The following is a 24,748-nucleotide window of genomic DNA, read 5'->3' on the forward strand; positions in this document are numbered from 1 at the left end:
GATAATCAGTGGTTATCCTTTAAAATTTGATTGGAATTGTCTGAGTTAGGGCTTGTGTCCACCAAACACGTTTTTAGCACTGAGAGCTCTCAAAAACTCATTTTCCGAGCGCCCAGTGGTGTTAAAAGTTGAACAGATTTCAACTTGAAGTGCTCTGAGCGCTGTGCTAAATAACCATCTCCGCTTGTTTTGAAACAAGCGGAGATGTAGAGAGCGTTGCTGCACCGTGTATTAAGTGGATGTGAGGAGTTTCCACGTGTGTTTCAATATTTTTGGCAAATAATTTAAATACTCGATGATGGAAATTTGCACATCGTCAAAACAACAATGACGATATTATCGCAAACGATATATATATCGCCCACCCCTAATGTAGGGTGGGACATCTCTGTAAAGCCCCAATACTTCATATATAATGGTATTTTGTGACACATTTTACTGAAAAAAATTGCAGCTTCTACAATTTGGATATTGCACTACCACAATACTGCGATAATATCATAATCATACTTACAGTATATTGATAGTTCCCTAGTAAGAAGGTAAAAATAATACCTGTAAAAATGTGTTTGTTAACATTGCCATTGTTAGCATGATGACATTAGCATTTAGCACAAGGCACAGCTGTGCCTAAGTACAGCCTCTCGTATACTCTCTGGTTGCACTTTACTCCTCACAGATCACCTATCAATCAACTGCTGTACTGGGTCTTTGCTTTTAGATTTCCTGTAGGTGCAGCTTTATTCTTACTGCTCAGGCTAACTAGCTGCTTAAATCCATTCAAGACAAGATGGAAAAATAAAGCTGGTTGACACACTGTACAGCAGTACAGGATTAATTCCCAGACCTATCAGACACTCGGTGCTTAGAGCAGTTAATGGAAAACATTACATAACCTGGATATAGGCTGAATTACTACTGTGTTATATCAACCCACGACAGAGGATAGCAAACCGGAGATGTATTTATATGCCCACATTGAAGATTAGAACTTCAAAGGAACAGATCTGCCCTCTGTTAAATGAAGCACACATACACACACCTCTGCAGATTCTGCTGTAATAGCACTGCGGCGCTCCACACTAGAATGTGGCATAATCACATTCTTTAAAACTAATCATCAAATGGCAAACACCCTCTTTCATTATGCTATTACTGAACAGCTCCCTCGAAAGCTTCTTAATTTTCTTTGTTTAGAAAGTCATCTGAGGCCATACCAGCCTCCCGCCAACAAAGCTGCACTTTGGAAAGAAAATAGTGTGCAGGACTAACAAGGCAAATGCCTCGCGCTACTCCGGTTTCCACCCCGGTATTAGCAACAAAACCGAGAGACAAACACAGCTACCCTGCTTCCAACATACAGAGAGGGATGGATTTTAAATGGCATTGCCTAGCAACAGCCTGCTAAGCTCTTGGCAGCTGCTTGGTCGGGTTGCATACTGATAGATGGAGACACACACACAGGCACACACATACGCATATACACTAACTAACACTAAAATGTAATGTGATGGAACTCATCAAGGCATCAACAAGGTGAAGAGCATTGAGCTTTACATAAACAACATTAATTGTTGTTCTCCTACATGTGAGTGGGAAGAGAATGAGCTGCAGTCTTCAATTCTGCGTTTATCACATTTTATCTGAATTCAGTGCAGAAGTAAATATGACAATACTGTCAAGTTAACTACCATATATGCAGCCCATTACAAAGATACTAATGAGGAATTATCATATACTTAATCTTCCTTTGATTCATGCTTATTGATGCAAACCACCATAAACAGAGGAACATTTTTTTTAAATTCTAAGTACAAGTGTCATTTGTCGTTATAATTGTTTATGACTAGTTTTCAATTAGAGGCTGTTGATCCCAATAACTAGAAGTCACACAAGTTTTATAAACAAGCGCCCATCAAGTATTACAAGGCAAAGGCAAGCCCAGTGGTGGTGTAATAAAGATTCATGGTTGTACCACGAATGACTAGAGTAAGATTTTGACCTTAGGCACATGTAGCGTGGTCTCTGTGACCGTTTGTGTGGCATCTCCTCTTCAGAAATGTGGGTAGCCGCTGCAGCACTTCAGCCATGTGCTCTGGACAAAGCCAGCAGACCAGAGAGCCATCTGGGATGTCAATGCCAAAGCAGGTCAGTGTATTTATTTGATGTAATAGTTTATTTGCACAGGGACAAGTAAGTATTATAAACACACATTTCCACACACCACAACATTTATAGCCTAAGCTAATAAGAGGTCGGCTGAAGTGATGCCTATCACAGGCGACTTTGTTCATCTCTACAAAATAAAAGTTCATGAGTTGCCCTATAACTGAATTTGCTGTCAGTGAAAGATTGTGTCCTAAAGGTAGAATCAACTCAACAAAGCTTTTGGTTATGGTTTAACAATCTAGCTGATCGCATTCTGTCATTGTCAATTTCTGAAACATACTTAGTAGCTAGCTGGTTGTAGCTGCTAGCTAGCCTGGGAACCAAACAAATCTGCAAGCTCATGTTTTACTTGCTCTGGCATATGAGTCTGCCCCCCCCCCCCCTCCCCAATTCAGATTTTCCCCAAAGTCCAGGATCGTTTTGAGCCAATCGCAACCGCTTATGTGATATTAGGCTGGTTTCATACTTTACGATAAGTCGGCTTTATCACACGTTTCATTGCTCTGATTAGTTATAAGTCTATCCAATGGCATTCAGAGGCATTTTGGTCTGCATTCCGAGGATGACCACCCTTGAAAATCTAAAATGTACTGAGAGGTTGCTATTGTTTTAAGCTTTATCATGTTAAAAAGCTCTGAATCCACATTTTGAGGATTGGAGGCTGTGAATCAGCTCTTCCTAACAACCTGTGACGCTAGTTAGCTCAAGTAGCTAGAGTGCAGAGCTGTCAACAGTATAATTGAAATATCATTAAGCTTGCTGTCACACTGTCAGATGTGACTCACCACCAGCATGTCGTCATTACCTAAAGTGTTCCATAAAAATAACAATATAAAACACAACCACAATACTGGAGAGGAACATCACGATTATCTATTTTGCCTGATAGTTCAGTTTGACACTGTCCTACTAATCCAGCCTTGTAACTGTTCATTTTGGTGAGTGAGACGCGGACAACATAGAGGAGTGACAGAAGTATGGATGAGACAGAGACAGGCAGACAGGCAGGCAGGCAGACAGTCTGCTAGAACTTTTCCAAACAAACCTTTTACCTGCTATAAAATATATGTTTATTGTATGGAGTGAGACGGACAGAAGAGATGAGGGCGGAGATGCTTGTTGCAATTTTGCTGGGCAACAACCTCAAGCAGAGGTTAACTACTTTATTGTGTTACTGTCAGACACTCGCTGACCTATAGCCCGAAGAGTTCTACACATAAATGTGTGTATGTGCTATGTTTGTGTGCGAGTGTGTCGTGCCGATGTGTCACATCTCCCTAAGGCTTTTCCTGTCTTGTTGTTGATTCACACTTCTTTCCAAAGACACTGCTGACATCTGAAGGTGCATCTTGATAGACAATAACAGGTCCAATCACTGGGGTATCTGTAATCACCAGTAATCAGTAATAAAGAGTGTGCAGCACATTGGGGTGCGCTGTCATGTAGTTGGGGTGTGAGATACAACAGAAATCACTTAAGTTCAGCTGTTTCCATCTGTGACCTCATTTCATTTTCCAGAAATAGCTCCCTCTCACCGCACACTGGTACATGCATGGCTACATGTTCTACACACACACACATACACACACACACACACACACACACACACACACACACACACACACACACACACACACACACACACACACACACACACACACACACACACACACACACACACACACACACACACACACACACACACACACACACACACACACACACACCTATATGCACGCACACAGCCCACTGGAGGGTGGAGTGTGACATTTAGACCATTTCTGCTGCGATAGGGGGCTCTTATGAAGCCGGGGTGGACCATTTCAACATCAAACACTCACAGCCAGCATGACTCTCGGTCCCCCTGAGGGCAGTGGATGAATGAAGAGTGTGTGTGTGTGGGTGTGTGTGTTTGTCTTCCTGTGAATGTGAAGCCTACCTGAGTAAAAAGAGTGGTTGGGCTGCCGGCTGCTATGACAGACAATCATAGCGTCTATAAAAATAGTCAGGTAGTCTAACCACATCTGCGTAGCACTATTTGCTACAAGGAAACAACACTTTTGTCACTGTCATCACAGAGGAGGGGTCTAAAAAGCTGCAGGAGCTTTGTTCTTCATCTACATCATTATATTACTTACTAAATTTAATAAGGAAGGGAAACAGGAAGTTCTGCTGGGGCATATTCACACTATGCTGCTATTTTTTGGAGGAAAAACACTGCCAAGACCAAATTTTGCGCTGGTATGGAAATCAAGCTACTTGATGTGTGCTGTGTTTACCTAATGATTAGTTTTGGCAGCTGCATGCTGTACTTCATCAGTGCTACAGTCCTCAAAGACACAGACCCCATAATTCAGCTTAAGTGCTTTCATTCTGACTCTTTATGATGAGCAACAACTAGTAAGATTACAACTACTACTCCCTACAAAGCTATATCATCACATTTGTTTCACTGTTACGAATGAAGAGCAAGCATCATCTCTGTGATTGGTTGACTCAGAAATGCAGTCCACGTCATATTACAAATATACAGAAAGTTGGAACAAAAAGCTTTTAGCTTTTAATTGATAAATTAAACAAACAAACAGAAACATGGCAGCTATCCAAAAAATACTGTCAAACATCTCATAAAGGCTGCACCAAAACCAATTTCTGGGTAGATTTTAGTTGAAACAGGCAATGCATTTTCAGAATTATGCTTAATTTGTATCTACAATGCTAGTTTTATGGTTGTTAATGAGGTTTAGTAGTTTGGGGAGGTAGTGAGAGAATACTACTGGTTCATCTGCTCAGAGCAGTGCCAGTATTCTGTCCCAATTTATTAAAAACAAAATTAGTTTGAGAGATAAAGCGAAGACAAAACGCAGCTTTACAAAGAGAAACATCTCAAACTTTCTCTCGAAACAGAAAAGCTGCAGTGCTCTGTACAACAGCAGAGGTGAGTGGAACTTGGTGGGTTCTACGGTTGGTTCTTCATTCGCCTGACTGAATGAGTCAAAGGCCAGCAAAGTGACCAACACACCATTACCACCTAAACTACAGTAGATTATTTCTAACTGGTTGAAATCAGACAATTTCTTGTTCCATTTCTTCCATTAGAAATATTCGCTATTCTTTATCCTCAAAAAGTGGAAAGAAAGGAAGAAAGAAAGCCATAATGAGAGAGTGAAAGCAACAAAGACCTATTATACTAATATCTGGGGATTTTGCTGACTTTTAATGGAATTTGAAGCCCATAATTATTCTTCAGTGTGTAGACTAAGGTTGAATAAGTATCCACCAATGCAGTAGGATGGCTGAAATCACTACAGGCAGATTCCAATAGTCTGGGAGCTAAGAGGTTAGGTTCACATGCATTTAGTGAGCTCTCCTCCCTGTCTCCGTCCCTTCATGCAGCATCCTCCACAGACATTACAGTTTTTCATACACACTTGCCAACGCAAACACACATATTCTCCCCGTCTCTCTCTGGCACACATATACTGTACATACACAGTCCTCTCGTGCTCAATCCCTCAGAGTCCTAAAACCTTAACAAGGAAGATTTAATTAATTTTCAGAGTAAATAAGTGAGCGAAGAAGGGGCAATTATCTTTATGCTGAATGGCAGTAGTTATGTGTTCCCATGAAAAGAGCATCTCTGGTGGCATTCAGGGAATCACTGTGGCTTTGATGTACAAAAGGAGGGAGAGAGAGAGACAGACAGAGGGTATGTGCAAAAAGTGGTTGCTCTCCTGTGTGTCTCTATCATTACAATGGGTGAGCAGGCAGATGGTCAATATTTTGCTTCAAGGACTTCCAAATTCTTGTTTACAAGACTTTTTGCCACTATGTCTCTGTGTAGTTTAGGTAAACCTTACAGAGAAAATATTATCAAATGTGCCAAAATGTTTAAAGATAATGGCAATTCATCAGAGGAAATCTTAAACAGCTTTTGCTGAGGAAGTGTGGATTTTTTGGCCCATTGTGCTACTTGGTGGTGTATATTTTTATAATTCTCAAGAATATAGTATATAAGAGAGAAATCAATTTGAGCACAGCAGAAATGCACCAGCAGAATATATTCTCAGCAATCTAAATCTGTCATAAAAAGTCAGGTTGTGTCCCAATTTAATAGCAAAAGCTTCCTTCTAGAGTCATGATTTTGCACATATTGTACCTGGAGAAGTCCACAACAGACAGAAATGCCAATATCTACCATCAGTTGGTCAGAGCTAAAAGAGCAAAGGGAGACAGTTAGCGCAGCTCACTGCTGCCCACGCTGCACTCTTCATTTTAATCGAAACACCAAACAAAAACACTCAACACACAGCACAGTGGGAGAGTTGACTTACGTAAACATGTCCACACACCAGTACCCATATAAATGTCCTTTACATATTGACACAAGCAAACAAAAGATGTTACAGATACTTGTGGACCCCGCCACCTACACACATGTGGGTGGAGAAGTACACAATCCTTGATAGAAGTGTGCCTCATGCTAAAGCAATACTAAAATAAAAATAAATAAATAAAAAACATATTGTTGCGTACCAAATGCACAACAAATTGAATTTTGCAATAAGCAGTGACAGTGTAGGAATGTTGTTTATATGCTGACTGTTTATCTGTGGAAAGAGCAAAGAAACTCGATATCCTTTAATCTATAAAGACACCAACACTGTATCATTATTAACTTCTGTCTGAAGAAGGAATTTGGTGTTCTCTGAGCTAGTGGAAAAAAAATGTATGTGCCATCTGTTCAATAAATGTGAGGCAAAGTGTCCTAAACTCACACTGAGCACAGGTTTCTGTTAGTGTTCATCAACAACAGAGGTGAAACGGCTGCCTAAAGTCAGCCAGAGGCAAACACCAGGAGACTCTGCCTGCAGAACAAATTTAACATTTCTGTCACTTTTTGGGAAGAATAATTAATGCTGGTCTAAACAGAAACATGTTTGTCTATGTTTGAAAAGGATCTTTTTTATTTGAATTACAGTTTATATCTTATTTATTGGAGGTTGGGGTAAACAATGACGTTTTCATGGATTATAATAGGCTACATTTACGTCTGAGTCTTTAAATGTCAGAATGAACAAATTAATGAAGCAGTTGGCTACTTTGGTCATGCAATCGACGTAATAAATCCAGTTAATAAAGTGATAAGTTTGGAACATTTTTGGCACATCTTGACTTGAATCCAAATTTGTAATACTGCAGCAAAGTGGGGAATTTATTCATTTGTAAACTTAATACTGGCTGCCCTCATAGATTGCATGAAACCACATAAAGCCATATAGGAATGCAGGCCCCTGTAAGTTTTAAATGATGTGGGTGCATAAGTATCCATCCAAATATCCCACTGGCATGGTTCATATATACATATAGTGATTTTCATTATTTATATTTTCAGGTCCAAGCACTGTGGCAGGAAAAAACAAAAAACTACTCCAGTGTAACCACAAGGATAAATAGAGGAAAAAACAATGAAGGAGCTTCCAGAAATATCTCAAATACCCCACTTTCTGTGTGAGACACATAGGCAAAATATTTCCCATCTTGGTAATCAAGATGAGTTTTTCTGGCAATATTAGAAAAAAATACTCTTCACTAGAGTACGTTATACATTATTAATTACTTTTAATTATTCAGCCCCTTAGAGACAACAAAGCAGTCCTGGAAAAAAGTAAGACAAGCACTAAATTAATGAATTATTCTTTCCACAATGAAACGTATAGGTGGCAAATATCTATTACAACTAGGGACAGAAAGCATACTGACGAAAAACAGCAGTTTGCAGTATTCTAGCTGCGTGATTCAGAACTATGATAAAACGATAAAACAAGTTTCTTCAGAATGAATCAGTTCCAGCTGCTGTGTGATGACCGTGATGTCTGAGAAGGGCAGGAGCTTTTCATCGCCATGCCATGTTGGTGCTCACTGACTTGTACACTTTTGTTTGTCAGTTTGATGGTTTCATATGGTGGGGGTGACAGGGGTGGTATGACTGAAATATTGCTTGGAAGCTGGTTGCCACATGCTGGTATACCCTGAGGCAAAAGCAACAGATACACATTTTACAGGAAGTGAAAATGATTCTATGTAAGTATAAGATAAGGAAAATATTTATATTTATTGTTAAACATAAAGCGGTATAAAGAATAAGTTCACAACTTCTCATTTACACTGACAGTGAATCATCTTTTTCACTGAGAGTAAATATGCTTTCTCAGAAGAAGTGGTCTCGATGGGCTCAACGTGTGCACGCAGAGTACAAGGGTGTTAAACCGTCATCTTTCTGTGTATGTGCCCGAGTGGGCGATCATGTGGGCCACTGTAATCTGTTGGTCTCATCAGACCTGTGGTCATCTGTTGAGGTTAAAAGGTCACTGTGAATGATGACAGCTCTGGCTTTCCAAAAGCCTCAGATCTGGGGTCATGCTTATCTGGCTGAAAGGGAGGCTGCCTGGAATGAGACATGGCTGTTGTTTTCAGTTGCTTGATAAACACATGTGCATGTGTACATTAGACACATGCACAAACATGTAATTATAAGGAAGTTGCTCAAGGCAGATCACGCATTAAAGCTGACCTATGTGCCTTTTAATCAGTGTATAGATGTGATATAGTGAAGTGGGAAAAACATGATTACTGGTGGGGATAATCCCATTCTATAAGACCTGGTGGCATACACATACAATTCTATAGCGCACACATCCTCAGCACACGTGCACACACAAACTGTAGTGTTATTCCTAGAAAGAGTAGATATTTGCTTGTGTATCTACGCAACAGTATAGCAGCAGGTGGTAAATTCTCTATAACTACCACCATATGATAATTTGCTGGTAATGATAATAACATGAAAAGAAAGTATTGTTGAAGTTGCAGCGATAAGTAAAGAGTAATAGGTATGATAGGGGAAATTAGACACTCACTATTAAACACTGTGTTCTGCAGCAACATTTATTAAAAATATTCCCCAGAGTACCTGATATGCATTTGTGACTGCTACAGTTAGATAAAAGTATAATGTAGTACCATGTTATGTATGCAAATGTCTTATATAAAAAGTATTCGACGGAAGGTACAAAGTATAAAATTTGGATTAATAAATAAAATGTATTTAATACTATTAAAGCTAAGAAGAAAGGGTCAGCACAAATCTGGCTTTTGTGTCTGCACACATTCTAACAGTTGGTTAGCTTTTATTTTATTTTAGTATTTACAACGTCATTATCTGTGAAATAAATAAAAAGCATATTCTGACCACCAAATTGATAACTATCTTAATTAAGTACTGCTGTTACTGCAATTCCTCATTGTGTTGAGGGAATTCACCCAACCCACTTACCTGCACTAACAGCTTACTGTAGCTTACTTCATGAACATGAACATCCATTGTTAAATGCAAAACACTGTAGCAGAAAACTGTTGGTTGTGATATCTTAATTTTAATACGGGTTGAAGTTACACCTTGTTCTATTTTATGACTATACACTGCTTGTGGGCTGCACCTCATCATCCAGTCGAAACTGAAGGAAGAGGAGATCAGACAGGTGATTCATGTTACATTTCTCTCTAAACAATCACTTCACAAATTGTTTTCTGTAATCCATCAAAGCAGTAATGCCACTAATCAAATGCTACTAATCTAATATTAAAGATCTTATCCAGTTCCATCATTCCAAATTGTAATGTTAATTGTGATGCACTGCAGCTGTCTTCTTGAGTAGCAACACCAATAAAAATGGCTCGAACAGCAACTGTAATGAATGATGTTATTGCTGGACAGTATCAATTATTGAAAGATCAGGAATATATGATAATTGTGAAAACACATTTTTAATAGTTACTTTGATTAATGACGAAGAACACAATACCGGTATTTAGCTAAATATTTGTGTTGTTGCATATTTGCAACCTTCCAGAATGAAGATTTCAGTACCTTTCTTCACCTTTCTTGATGTCAAATGTAGCATCAGCAACTTATTGAATAATATAAATAACACTGCTCTGTGCGTCTATGGCAAACTTCAACTTAGTACATGCCATAAGAAACTGTTTTACTTAACGAAAGCCGGTAGGAAAAACAGTACATGAATAGTCAGACAGCTGTATAGTCTGTATCTTGCCTAGAGAGTTTAGAATCTGGTACATAAGCGGTGTATGTTGTGCAGTGCCATGCTGTGTCATCTCCACCTGAAAGAACTACACTTTATCATCAGGCTTCCTGCAGAAAGTTTCCCGCACTGTTATAAGATAACAAAAAGGGTAGAAATATATCTCTCCTTCCTTAGTTTCATACTACTGTTCTGTTTCCAGGTCTGTGTCTCTGTCTCTGTCATTGTATCGCCTCTTGTCTCCCCAAAATCCCAAATGCTTCACTTTCTGCAAACACTGAAACACCTATAGGATCTCCTTTCAGCGGTGCGCAAGAGCCTTGTAGTCTTTGTTGTGATTTAACAATGTTCGTCTGTGTGACCGTGTAAGTGTGTGTGTGTGTGTGTGTGTAAGACAGAGCGAGAGAGAGAGACAGGGGGAGAGTCTGGAGGCACTGTCTGTCCTGTGACCTGGATACAATGTGGACCCTGAGGAGTGTAGTTTTAGGAGCTGCAGATAGAAGCTGCACACTATGCAAACATGAAAACATAAATACATAAACACACACGGACACAAACACAATGAGATAATCTATAACTTCAGATGCTTTGCCTATTGCTGACTGATAGCATCCAACAGTGAGTCAGTACAGTACAGTTACTCTCACACAACAGTAAGTGATGTGATAGACCCTTCTGACAGCAACGACGACAATTATTCAATAGAAAGAAAAGCTGGATAGTTAGTATGAGTGGCAGGAAAAAACCTATACGCCACTTACAGAAATTAAAACTTCAAATTTAATCAATAGAAATCCCAAGTTAAGTACACATGCTAAAAAAAAACCTGACAATCTATGCGTCAAAACTGACACAAGCATTAGTTTTCTCAGATGGAGAGCACTGCATAATGACAAGCAACTTTAGAGTGACGTACAGTCGCCCCTTTTCTTTAAGATTGGTGGGTTCCTCCATCATCTGGACAAAGTACTCACTAAATGTCCTTATCTCCCATCTATGCTGTGATCTGAAATCATGATCCACTGAAGGAAGGTGAGGTGAAGCATCACTGACAGGTGGTGGAGGCAAAGTTTTCAATTTATAAATGGATCTGCTCTCCAATGTTCTCCTGCGGTTGTAGTGACTGAAAGAATGAGATCACAGAGCTGAAATGAGTTTCCTCTGCTGGGTGTGTGGGGGCACCCTACGGACATGGTGAACATCTGATTATGATGCCTCCTGGACCCCCCTGCAGTGTATTGAGGACACTGGAAGGTAACCCTGACCTGACCAAGAACACACACCGACGGGATTACGCATCTCACAAATGTGTTGGCAGCCCCTAAGAGGAGCTGGAGGTGGATGTGGCTGTGAAGAAGGATGTCTGAACTCCTGCTGAACTTGCTGCCTCTACCCCCAGACCCAAGTGGCGAAAAATAGATGGATGGTTGACACAATTGTATATTCACATCTTCACATAAAGCAACAAATCATACAGATGTCATACTTCCCAATATGGCCTAATTGTAGTTGCAAGGTCTTATACATAGTAAAATAAGTAGGGCAATCAACAAAAAAAAGGATTAATAAGAATGAATTTCCTTCAGAGATAATAAAACCAAATCACCAGTTTCATCATCAAGTCATGCCTAACAACTTGAGCTACCCAACAAAATGACCTCATGCATTCATAAACGACCTCCCAACTCTCTATTCCTGCTGTTGCTTCCATCAGCTCATTGTTCCATTGATTCCACCCGATTACTCTCATCTCACACCCTCTACTCTTTCTTTCTTCCTTCTGAACACTTAGATAGGCGTTCATTTTACTGGGAGGAGGAGCATGGCGGATGGGCAGGACTTTTATCTGAAAAGCAGCTATAAATAACCAGTTGGAAGAAAGAAGGAGAAGAGATGTAGAGTAGACAGAGATAAAGAAAGAGAAGGGTGGAGAGGGAGTGGGAGTTAAAATAGATCAGCTGTGGGCTATACAAATATTTGGTAAGCAGAGAGCTTTTGGTTAGAAGGAAATCAAAAACAAAGCGAGGCCTGATGCAGGGTGGACTGCAGAGTGCTGATGAATCCAAAGCAGAGGATGCCTTTAATGAAATGTTTCAACAAAAACAAAAACAAGCACATCCCGTTGTTCAAAGGTGACCTCTTTAACGCTGACTTGTGGCAACACTACTAAATGTCCCTGCTGTCTGTGCTCAAACCCAAGAACCTCCAACTTAAACGGCTGACACCGTTTGGGGTTTACATGCCTAGTTATTAGAGCTCTTGATTTTACAGGTTCAGGGATTCAAACCAGAAGACATCTTAAGACTTCTCTGACCTTTAAACAATTCTTCTTTCTTACCACCCTGACCTCTTTTCATTTCCTTCCTCCATATGCTGATGATGTGGTTTTAAATGTTACTGCTAGGGTCAGATGGGATTACAATACTCAGGCTTAACATGAGAAAGGAATGGAGGAAGGGAGGGAGAAAAGAGAGAAGCTACAGCTTGTGTGATTAGAGCTTGTGAGACACAAGTCATTTTTAGATGAGGGTGACTGCAAAGGGTTAAGCCCAACTGGACTTAATGGTGATTATACAGAGCCTAGACAGAAAGTACGGTTAAGAAAAATACATGGGTGTGTGCGCGAGTCTTTTGAAGCTCTTACCCAACGTCTTACTATTTCTGACCCAACAAGTGCTCAAACACTCTCTAAGAAACACTCACAAACACACACACAGCCAGAACAATCAGTATGCATAGACAATCACAGCCCTAACCCCTTCAGCTATCTTATCTTCATCTCTGAGGCCAGATAATCCACATAGGTCCTTCAATAAACACATACACACACATACGCACACACATCCACATCCTGGTGTCCATGGTGCTTACGTCCTAGCACATGCTGTAGTGATTTTTAAAGGGGCTGGCTTATCAGTCGCAATGTCCGTAAACTGAAGAACACACTCACCTTAGCTGTCTTCTCTCCCAGTCGGTGCTCCAGTAAACTGGATGGTAATCACTTCTTCATTATACTACAATGTCATATATTCTTATTGCTCAGTGCAAATCATTTTAAAACTCTATATCCTGCAGCCAAGGGCAGTTTTCCACAGTGTTATGAATGTCGGAATGTCAGCAATCACATTCATTTATGCTTCATTTATGTTTCAGCTAATATCTTAAGATTTATGAATGAGACGATTTAATTCATCTACTTTTGCAAACTCTACATTTCTTTTTTTCTGCGAGTATGAGGATGAGAGCTGTTCTTTAGAGGTTGCAATGTTAAAATTATTTTTGAATATGTGTATCAGTCTTAAACCGTAAAGCCCAAATTATTTATTTATTTTTTTTTAAATCATTGTAAATAAAGATAAAAAAATATAGTACATTTCTTTTAGTTTGCAAAAACATGAGCCTCACTATAAACTCTAATAGTGGAAAATATACCATATGAATGGGGCTACTGTTTGTAAGGGAGATATTTTTTTCCCAGCGTGAGAACATGTTATTGCAAGTACGGTAATTTCACAGTAATTTAGTGAGTAAATCCATCCTCCGTGTCTGAAAAAAAACCCCAAGACATTTATAGTTTTGAAAGCTAAACAGATTTACATAAGCCATTTAAGTATGCATCTTGAGTTATTAGTTTCCAATCAATTTCACTGGAATACTATAGTTAGTATAATCTCATCAAAATGTGTAATGTTACATGACATATTTAAATGTGGATAAATGAAGTGAGTGTGAGAACTAAGAGGATGTGGATTTTCATGAAATCTATGATTCTCGATTTCCTGAAACCAGGGTAATAACAATGCAAACAGCGATTGTATGTATGCAGCGTCTGCATGTGGACACACTGAAACTGTGTGCCTCTGCACTCATGGCTCATGAAGTGAGGCATAACACTGAAATGATTAGTTGGAGTGGGGTTCAGGGCCTCCTTGACAACATTCCAAGGGATCCCCCTGCCAAGTAAGGATTAGTTTAATTTCAGCCCTATCTCATTCATTTACTAGACATTATCTTAAATAAGGTCCTAGAGGAACGACAACTTCCTACCTCATTGTGTGTATATTCCAAAATGAAACGATAATGATGAAAACATTATCTAAATATCTCACCCTTACACCCTTTGTTTTTCTTTGGAACACTTGAGGACACCTAAGACAAAATATTATTAAGTGGAGCGCAGGTGAGATTGTGTGTATTGTTATCTTCCTACCTGCCACTGGTGTTGCGGAGGACCACCAGGGCATCAGGGAAGCCGTCCAGGTTGTAGTCCCCGAGGTGCAGGGCCAGGGGTTGGCTGGGTTTCGCTGGCACAAAGCTCCAAACCGTTTCCCTCCGCTGGAAATCCGACAGCACTGATACCCACTGCAGCAACATCCGAAAAGAAATACACCTCAATCAGAATGAATCAATACAACAGGGGATAAACTGTGAATAAGCAATGCAAAAAGTTATCTTAAATCTTAAACTTTGTTGATGCTACTTCTAGGGAAAGTTGTATCAACAATGGAATGGAATATAGGTGAATTAATTCATTATAAAAAAGGATATTTATTTTTTTTACCAAGCTTTGTTCTGCACATCTATTTGTATCTTTTTATAAATTGTTTTTTGAGATTGTAATACAATGAGAGCAACATATAACGGGAGTCAAATTCTGTGTATGTGTATGTGTACACATACTTGGCAAATAAAGATGATTCTTCTAATTGTTAAGTAACCCAATTACTGTTTTTAATAGATTTTAAGTAAACTAAGTCGATTTGAAGTCAAGGCCATTAACCTGTTCTTAAGATCTGTTGTTTGCATTTGAACATACTTTTTGGCTAATGACCTTTTAACACTGGCATCCAGCAGATATGCATGTTTCTGCTGCACTTTCTTTACATGTATCTGTGACTTCCTGAGCAGGAAGACACAAACACTACAAAATGCAACCAATAATCCCATATACACAGTTACAGTGTTGAAGCAAGTAGAAGCAAGCAGTGTTGACCTCTTCACCAAGGTTAGCAACCAAATACTAACTCAATATAAAATTGGTCTGCATTTACATTTGGATATTTCTGGCCCTTTTTGGAAGAAAATAGGCAACCCACAGTGAACTTCTCAGATAGACATGCAGGCCACAAAACTTATATCATTGCTTGCACCAAGGGCTCAGATCAAAATTACTCAAACCATGGCATGGCGCTTACACATTCATGGGTATTCCAATGTAAGGGGGAAAAAATAACATCATTGAAATTTGACCTAAGCAATGACAAGCTGAAAAAGAATCTAAAACTATCACCAAATGTTTACCTCAGTGGACTGAGAGCAATTGTGCGGGGGACTGACATTACCAACAACAATCCCAACAATCTTTTTCAGTGCTGGTAGAGCACTCAAATAATACTTCTCCATGGTGGTCTCACAGTGGCTAGTTTTAGCACTTTAACTACAAAACATTTTCCAAGATGACTTTGTGTAAAACTTAACACTAAAGTCAAGTAATTATATGACTGAAGTTCAATACAAATTGTGCACCTAGATAGAAATCTCTCATCTGAGTGCAAACTGAGACTCCTGCAATACTTTTCACATTTACTAGAAAAGCATTTACTTGAAAAGTAAAAAGCAAATCACATTATTTGCTAGAATTTGAGACTTACAAATGCTCAATTTAGCAACTTCTCTTCTCAGTGCGAGGATATTGTTCCAAAACAAAGCAAAATAGAAAGCAAAACAAAGGGCCACAATATGACTAATCTAATCTGAACTGAACAAAATATAATCAAAGAAACCAATCCAAAATTGACTTAGACCAATAACACATTTCAACTTCATTATTAATTATAATTTGTCCTAATGTGAAACTACAGAGCTGGGTTTTAGAATCAGGTGCTGTGTGTGTGCTCGTAGCCTGCAGTCTTGCCTTTAATGCCATTCTCTTTACACATCAGACATGGGTACTGAAGAAGCCCTCCCACTTTTTTAACCAAACACAAAGGAAGCATCTTTCCCTCATCTTAACAATTCAAATGTCGAGGTAATAGGGCCCTCAAGGGGGTCTTGCTGTAGTATTGCTACTGACTGATGTATTCGGAAGGAATACAACTGAAGAGGTACACATAGTAAACTATACCACACAACAACACGCTGCTTTAAAAGACCTCGTCGAGACTATTATCATCTCTGGTTTATTGCAAATGCTATTTCACTTAACAGCTGCATCATTCCTCCATACTAGCACTGGTTTAAACCTTGACTCTCATTTACATGTCATTCGCTGTCTTTCTTTCTGTCTTCCTATGATTCCACCAAATACTGGTGACTGAATGCAACAGAAAGAAATAAGCTATTACTTGTCATTTTACAAAAGAAAGGCTTATTGTCACTGCCCATATATTCCCAGTGAATTCATTTTAATAGAGTTCTAACCAGTGACAGACATGATGGTCTCCCTGCTTTCATTAGTGTCTTTACAGTGAGTCATTGGGAAGTGGACTCCTGTGAATAACATATAATACAAGAGAGGGAGAGACAGAGAGAGAGAGCGCATTATCATCCCTAAATCTCACCCTATCACCATCATGGGCAGCAATTCCTGGCTAGCATGTATCACCAGTCAGTACAGGATGTTCAGGTCGGTACATGAATTGTTCTGACTGGTGCAGCCTATGAATAAAACAATTACAGTCTTTATTACTCTAATACAGTCTGATTATAGTCTAGGTCTTGCCACATGTGAAATATGGACTTAACTGCCAGTTTATTAGGGACACCTGGCTAAAACTAATGCAGTCTAATACAGCAGTTCTGGAATAAATCCTGCCCTCATGAAAGGTGATGTTTTTATTTTAGAGAGATGCTGATCCAACTTTATGATCATTTTGGAGAAAGTAACCTGTGGTGGCGTTATACAGAGAGGTGTATGTGTCATTTAGCCTACACTCACTGATATAAATGACGTGGACAAAATAATAGAAGCACCTGTTAATATAACACACTACAATTCAAAAGCACCACAAACTGCAGCCACTAAATATAGAGCAGGCCAAGAACAACCAATGCTGGAAGAAGGTTTATCACTGTATATATGAGATATATAGACATTTATGTTTTTTGATAAATCATAACACTCTGGATTTGAATATTCTTCTTTATGTCCTCGAGTATTAGTCAAGGCAATACAATTCCTATAGTAATGAAATTGTATTGCATACACAATAAAAGTCTAATTCCACTGGAACACTTTCTCGTTGGCTCTGGTTTTATAGATTTGAAGAATGCATTTTGACACTAAAAACGTATAAAGTAAATAACCAGTTTGTATCCCTTTTTGTGTGTGTGTGTGTGTGTGTGTGGATCGCAGAAAGGCGTGGGGCCAGATGCTGGAGGTTTAAACTATTCATGAATGTTAAATAGAGAGAGCAGGTGCAGGGGGGAGTCACCAGAGAGACACTCACCAGAACTGCCACTAATAGCTCTTAATATGACCAGCATGTCTGAGAAAGACAACCACAGCCTATTACCAATTAGTCTGAAATTTATCACACAAGCTGTGATGCCACTGATGTAAGTTTGCTCCAAACCAGCTGTGCACACTATGTGAACACAGGTACTGATGCACACTGTGGCCTGTTGGTAGGGGTGGCAGGTGTGGTAGTGGTGATAATGGTTGTAGGTCACTTTAATTATTTGGCAAAAGAATGCCAAGTTGCTGATTTTTTTAGTCCTAATCAATAATGGTAAGCTAACTGAAGATTTCACAATGGCAAATTCAAGACTTTTTCAGCTTAAAAACACTGATGATTTTTGGTTGACCATTCCTAATGGAAATAACAAAAGACTACAAATGAGCACAGTAAGCAAACCCAAGCTGCATGGCAAAATAATTCAACATCTTTCATTCAGCTTCATGTAGCTGTGCAAAGTGCAATGCAAAACAATGAAAAATACATGAAACTGCCAGCAGAAACACTATTTCTGCTGTTTTATTTTGAAAGGCAGTGCCTTTTAATATTACAGTAAAATTGATCTAGTATAATTTAATCAAACTCTAACCGTCTTTTCACTTTAGGGCCTTAAACAGAAATAGCGTAGTTTAGGTCCTTAGGTTATAACATGAAGTTACTTGGTCTGACTCTGTGTAGGCAGGAGCGAGTTGAGGACGATAGTAATTATGCTCCTCTACATATAAATGGTGTCATAAAAGCAGGGGAGTGATAAACCAAGATCCAGGTTGAATATTTTTCAGAGGATAAGAGCGAGCTCAGACCTTTAATGCAACACTGCTGAGTCAAGTTCTCATTAAATGACCGTTGAGTGATGTTGCAATGCGGTTTAAGAGGCTGACTGCCTGCCATATGGGTGTAAAGCTTGGCTATGATTACTGCCATCCAGAGTGGATGGGAGTGCTGGAAATGACCACTGTGCGGTGGCTGGCAGTGAGAAGTGAAGAGAGAGTGAGACCGGAGAGCTTCCTGCCAGCCCATTTGTGGTCAGTGAACACAATGCTAGACATGGATGCACATAATGGTACGCTGTCCCATACACAAATATGCACATTTGGACACATTTATTATTTGGATAAAATGATTTATAGTTTTTGTAGTGAGGCTCCATCTGAGGAGATCTGTTGATTCTGAAAGTAACCAATGAAAGTAAGGCTGTGTATTGCCAAGAATCTGGAGATACGATACATTTTATGATATAGAGGTTACGATTCAATATATAGCAATATATTGCAATTTTTAATTTTTTTTTAACGAGGAGTGAGATCTGCATTTTTACTGATCACAGTACATGTAACATCTAACATCATAGCCCTCAGTTTACAACACTGTTATCTAGTGGTTGGAGGTTTAAATATAAAAATGAGAGAGAGACTGTCAGAAACTGTCAATTCTCACAACAACAGGGACAACAACTCCTCTAGCAGCTAAATGTGTATCCGCCTGCCACAGCCTGAGAGAGAGAGAGAGAGAGAGAGAGAGAGAGAGAGAGAGAGAGAGAGAGAGAGAGAGAGAGAGAGAGAGAGAAATTAGGTCTCGATCTAAAATGACAGAGCTCATTAGATAATACACTGATTTTTAATCCAATTGACACTTGGTTTAAATCCAAAATCCAATATCCATTGAAGATAAACAAAGCTATGCATAAGAATACACTTGCCATTTGACATGGTTTGAAATGGTAAAAGATGTTGATCTAATAAGTGGGAACTGCACATTAGATCCCTTGCCAGCAGATATTCTGATAGAAGGTGGTCATGTTTTCAAATGGTAGCTACATCTTCAATCTATTACCCTCTGTCTCTCTCTCTCTCTCTCTCTCTCTCTCTGGACAGAGTGAGGCCTTCGCTGGCCGCCAGCCTTATCAGCAGACCACTGTGCTGGTGTTGGCCCTGAGGCAATCAGTGTACTGTCTGTTGCTTCTTTTCTAACGCTGATTAGAGGAGGAGAGAGGAACTGCACAGAGAATACCAAGAGCATCTAGTCAACGCCACAAAAATGCCAACAGACAAACACACACAGAATGTCTGTCATGCAATGTGATGGCGTGATAGCTGCTGATTAAACTGGAGAGGACATTTTATTCTTCAAGTAAATGTTCATTACTTCAAGACTGCTTGGGAGAAGAGCAGAGGCTGAGGGAAAAGGATGATGAAATAAAGAAAAATAAATAAACAAATGAGGAAATCAAAAGGTACACACGTATGCATATGCTTGTGTGCATCCCTTCAATCAAACATGACGGAGAGATGCTTAATCAAGCAGGAGTCCAAGATTAAAGCTGCCATATTAGTAATTAATTAAACTCTGTCAAGTAAACCTTAAGTGATGCATCATCACAGCTGTCCCGTTGTAATTTATAGATTATATTGTTTTCCTGCAAAAAGCTTGATTGTGTCTCACAAACATTATCTAACGACACAGATATGTGATGATCATATTGTGTGAACATATGGCAGAACAAAAGCGGATGATGCAAGACAGTAATTGTGGTAACTTAGCAGACGATATCACAAAACGCAACAACAAAAGCGGAAGGCATGACATTAGTCTTTTTCAATCACAAATTACAGTTTTAATACGGCATTTTTACTCAGCAAGTTGAGACATTCCCCCCCCTGTTTTTGTTTGAATTGCTCAGTAAAACTGTGTGTTGAATGTGGAGGAAATCATATAGGCCACAGTGATGATATTAAATGTTTCTAATCTAATCAAATTATGTTTTATTTGAGAAGCTACAATGAATAGCTAACCTGACAGAGGAGCTTCTTCAATAAATCATGAAGCAGTTACTCCTTCCTCATGGATGTGGAGATTGTGACATTTAATCACTAAATATAGCAGAGAATTTGAATAATGTCAAGTGTGTGTCTCTATAGATTAATCTGTGGCCTAATGTCCTCCCAGTCAAACAGAGTGCTACTAAGTCTAAATAACTCGCTACTGACATTCGCTGGTTCAAATGTCAACATATTAACTCTGAATTGAGTGTGTGTGTGTGTGTGTGTGTGTGTGTGTGTGTGTGTGTGGAGCGCAGAGATCCAAATGACCTAGTTAATGGAGATGAAGACGATGATGGGATTTACTCTTGCGAGGTAATCTGATACCTTTAATGGTAGTGAGGGGAAGGATCCCGCATACAAATAGCTTTTTATCAAACAGCGGGAAAACACAGGCCGTGTACATACAGCTTATTGTGTCGTTCTGCATGCACACGCGCACAAAACACGGAAGCACGCGTACAGAAACGCACATAAAAACCAGGAGCGGCACAAACGCCCCCCCGACATAAAATCGCTCTCCTGGCTTTGCTGATGACTAAAGTGAAAAAGCGACGGCATGCTTGCAGACTCCCATTGATTCAACTTGGCGGAGAGAGCTCCCGCTTCATTAGGCCAAGAAATTAAAATGTGGGCGGCCTGCGGTGGAGATAGGAGGGTGGTGGTGGGGTTTTACGGGGTGATGTGGGGAGGTGCTGTAACATCGACAGACAACAAGGCTGTCCAAGGCAATAAAATGTAAAAAAAAAAAAAACCCAGGCGTGTAATGAAGCAATGGCTTTTATGATCCCAGCGATATAATGACTGTAATGCTCATCATATTAGAACTGGCACTGAAAGACAGCATGGGACTGAAAAGTAGACGAGTGGGCAGGAAGAGCACATGACTAATAAGTTAGGGCACTATTGCTATAATCATGGGCAATTGTATGATCATGGATTTGATTAGGGATCTATATACAAACATTAACATTCTGCAGCCCCAGACCAACAGACTGCTCTGCACTGTGTGTTCTGACAGCTTTCAATCAGAACCAGCATTAACTGTTTCAGCAGGTTGAGCTACAGTAGCTCGTTTGATGGATCAGAACACACAGGTCAGCTTTCACTCCCCACCTGCATCAGTGAGCCTTGGCCGTCCATGACCCTGGGAACACCCCACAAGAGCTGTAGGTTTGGAGATGCTCTGACCCAGTCGTCCAGCCCTCACAATGTCAAAGTCGTTCAAATCCTCACGCTGCCCATTTTTCCTGCTTCTAACACATCAACTTGAGGACAAAATGTTCACTTGCTGCCTGATATATCCCACCCACTGACAGGAGACATGATAACCAGTTAAACAGTGTTATTCACTCCACCTGTCAGTGCTCATAGTGTTATGGCTGATCGGTGTATGTGCTATAGTACCCTCTTAGGTGATGCAATGTCTGAAATATTCCAGCCAAAAATTATAATTCAGAGAATGTGCTGATAGGTTTTTTTTTTTTTTCTAATAATAAGGTAATAAAAAGAAGTGATTTTCTGTCAGTAAGCATCCAGGTCCATCCAGTGGTACCAGAACTCTTTTTAAAATACACTGCACTTATTGAAATGTGATCAAAATAGCAAAAGGAAATTCCAAAGGTAAGGAGAAGAAGATGATGTAACCACTCTACACAGATGCAGAAGAATCAGAGACACATGCAAATCATGACTGACATCCAAGGTTTCATAGCATTAAAATTCTTAAAATGATGATGCTGTTATTCAGTTGGATGTTTTTGTGAGAACAAGAAAGTCTTTATGCGCCAGCTCAGAGGTTTTCAATGTCTGACACTGTGGGCACCTCTCAGACAAAATGGAGACAACCATACCACAAGTATTTGTTTACATGTTGGCAAATAAGGAACATTAAGTATGGTGAATTAGCTATTAGTTCCTGTTTGCTATTTACCCACGGATGAAGAGACTATTATAACTGGGTAACTTTGATACTGAAGAAAACATAAAACTGTGATGAATCTTAGGGAAGTAATGGAGTGATAAACATGATCATTAATGATGATGATGACATGTAACCTGTCTGTGTTTAAATTTGACTCGGAGCTACGGTTGCTGCTGCAACTGCTAACCATTTCGATAAGCGGGCCAAAATAACTTCCTTTTTTTTTTCAGAAAGCCAGAATGCACCTGTCCCTTTCACCCCTCTCTGGTGCCCCCCTGCTGAGGCGTGCTTCAGTTTGAAAAGCTCTACTCTAGTCTAATATTCAGGGTCCTGGTATCGATCTTCTCATCTAACTCTCGACAGGTGAGCAAATGAGTGAATTTCCCAAAACAAACTTTTCCTTTAAATGTCAGTTTCCCAAATCCAGCTATCTACTGTGTGTCTGTCACATCGTTGGTTCTCTGGAAAGGCTCTGCTGCACTAAACAGAACCGTATCCTTGATAAAACCTGTGAACATCATGCCAAAAGGCTGCTGTGAGGTCTGTTGTGTGTTGTTATTTGATGATGTTGCAACTCACTGTGATGACTTTTATACCATTGTGATGTTGTTCCACATGACAAGATGATATTTCTATAACCGTCAAAATGTTTCTGGCGATTTATATTAAAATGTATTCATTGTGCTTGTATCTGTGATGATGAATGTATAACAGTGCAGCTTGCACTGAGATGTCCTTATCCAAAATACCCAGGTACAGAGATCTTTTATTAGCAGGTGTATATGAGGTCATAGTTTGTCCCTAGAACAGTCAGAGTCAGAGCCAGAGATGGAGTGAGACCATATGTCTTTGTGTCAGCTGAGCAGGGTGGAGACACTGCTACCTGCTGTCAGTGTCACCTCTTTGACCACTGACCAACCAGCTGACTGAGATGGTTGGGAGGAGGCTGTCTGGCTCACACTGGCTGCCCTTACACTGTCTGGGCAGCAACAGTAGGCAGCTGGCTTGGTCTTCATGGGGGCGGTATGTGTGTTTTGCATGTGTGCATGTGTATATAAGGAAGGTTTTAAATGTCCATACAAAAAAAATTAACGCACAATTAACACACACCTACAGAATTGATAAATCAATACATCGTTTTATACTTGCTCTATAGGGAGGTAAGTCTGTTAAAAAATACGAAAATTCTTAAATGAATTAAAATGTACACATTATATTAAGTGCTAATGCAAGGGCATTAGTAAGTCCACAATATCTTTGTAGGATTTCTTTGTTTTTGTCATAAAATATAGTCAACATTAGCTAGCACGATAAAACAAAAGAAAAATCTCAAAAGAAAATCAATTCTTGACTGTTTCTGTTTGCCACAGAGCAAGGGGATGTGGCCTGTGGCCAAACAGTTGCCATTTAGGGTCACTCACTCACTGAAGCTAGGTTAACAGTGTGAGAGAACGCTGCGTCAGCCTTCACTCAGCGCCTATGCCCCACTGCAGATCTTTCACTATAAACAGACTTAACTTCTCCTGCTTTCATTCACAGTGTCTCTCTCTCTCTATATATATACATATATATGATACCACTTAGCGGAGGAAGATACAGAGAATATTTGTAGTACTGTTGAGATAGAAAATTAGGCTGATATACACTGTATCAGAGTGATTTTATTTATTCTTCTGCATATCTATTTGGTCATTTATGGTATTTACTTTTAAGCGCAGATGGAAGGAAGCCAATACGATCCAGTACAGCAGACCACCATTTATTGTATTAAGTGCCAGACTGACCAGCATATCATAAACTGGATTACTAACTGAAGTGTTACACTGGAGTGCATTGTACTTAAGTGTTTAGGTGAGAGAATATCCACCTTTTCTTCTTCCTCCTCACATAAAATATACATTTTTATAGTAAAATGATGGCCTCCTCAATAGAATATCCCATATCATGCGACTTTGCTGGTATTATGTGTGAGAGAGAATGAGAGCAGGTAAGGTGCACTTGATGAATTGTTCATCCCTTGCAAATTCTCTGAAGTTCAACATGCACTTCATTGTTGGCATTACAGCAGCAGTAGTTAATGTACTCTGGGAAAGAGGGAGAACAAGGCAGGTCCAGCTATATACATGTATTAATTGATGAAGAAATGCTTGGATAAATTTAGTGTTGGGTCCTGCGCGTGCATGTGTACTTCATACTTCATGTGCATAATAATAACAATGGAGAGAAAAAAATGTATTTCCCCCAAGGGGGATTCATAAGGTAATTTTTCTTCTT

At 39.5% G+C, this 24,748-nt stretch overlaps 1 protein-coding gene across 1 annotated transcript in view; it reads right to left on the bottom strand.

The window, feature by feature from the left end:
* The window catches only part of itfg1 (integrin alpha FG-GAP repeat containing 1), a 135,177-nt gene that overhangs the window by 61,374 nt on the left and 49,055 nt on the right, over positions 1-24,748 (bottom strand). Inside the window, exon 10 of the mRNA XM_051380389.1 lies at positions 14,485-14,636. Coding sequence (XP_051236349.1) covers positions 14,485-14,636 — 152 coding nt within the window. The remainder of the gene's footprint in view (positions 1-14,484; positions 14,637-24,748) is intronic.

Source organism: Dicentrarchus labrax, unplaced genomic scaffold, assembly GCF_905237075.1.
Source record: "Dicentrarchus labrax unplaced genomic scaffold, dlabrax2021, whole genome shotgun sequence".
In the NCBI taxonomy this organism is placed as follows: Eukaryota; Metazoa; Chordata; class Actinopteri; family Moronidae; genus Dicentrarchus; species Dicentrarchus labrax.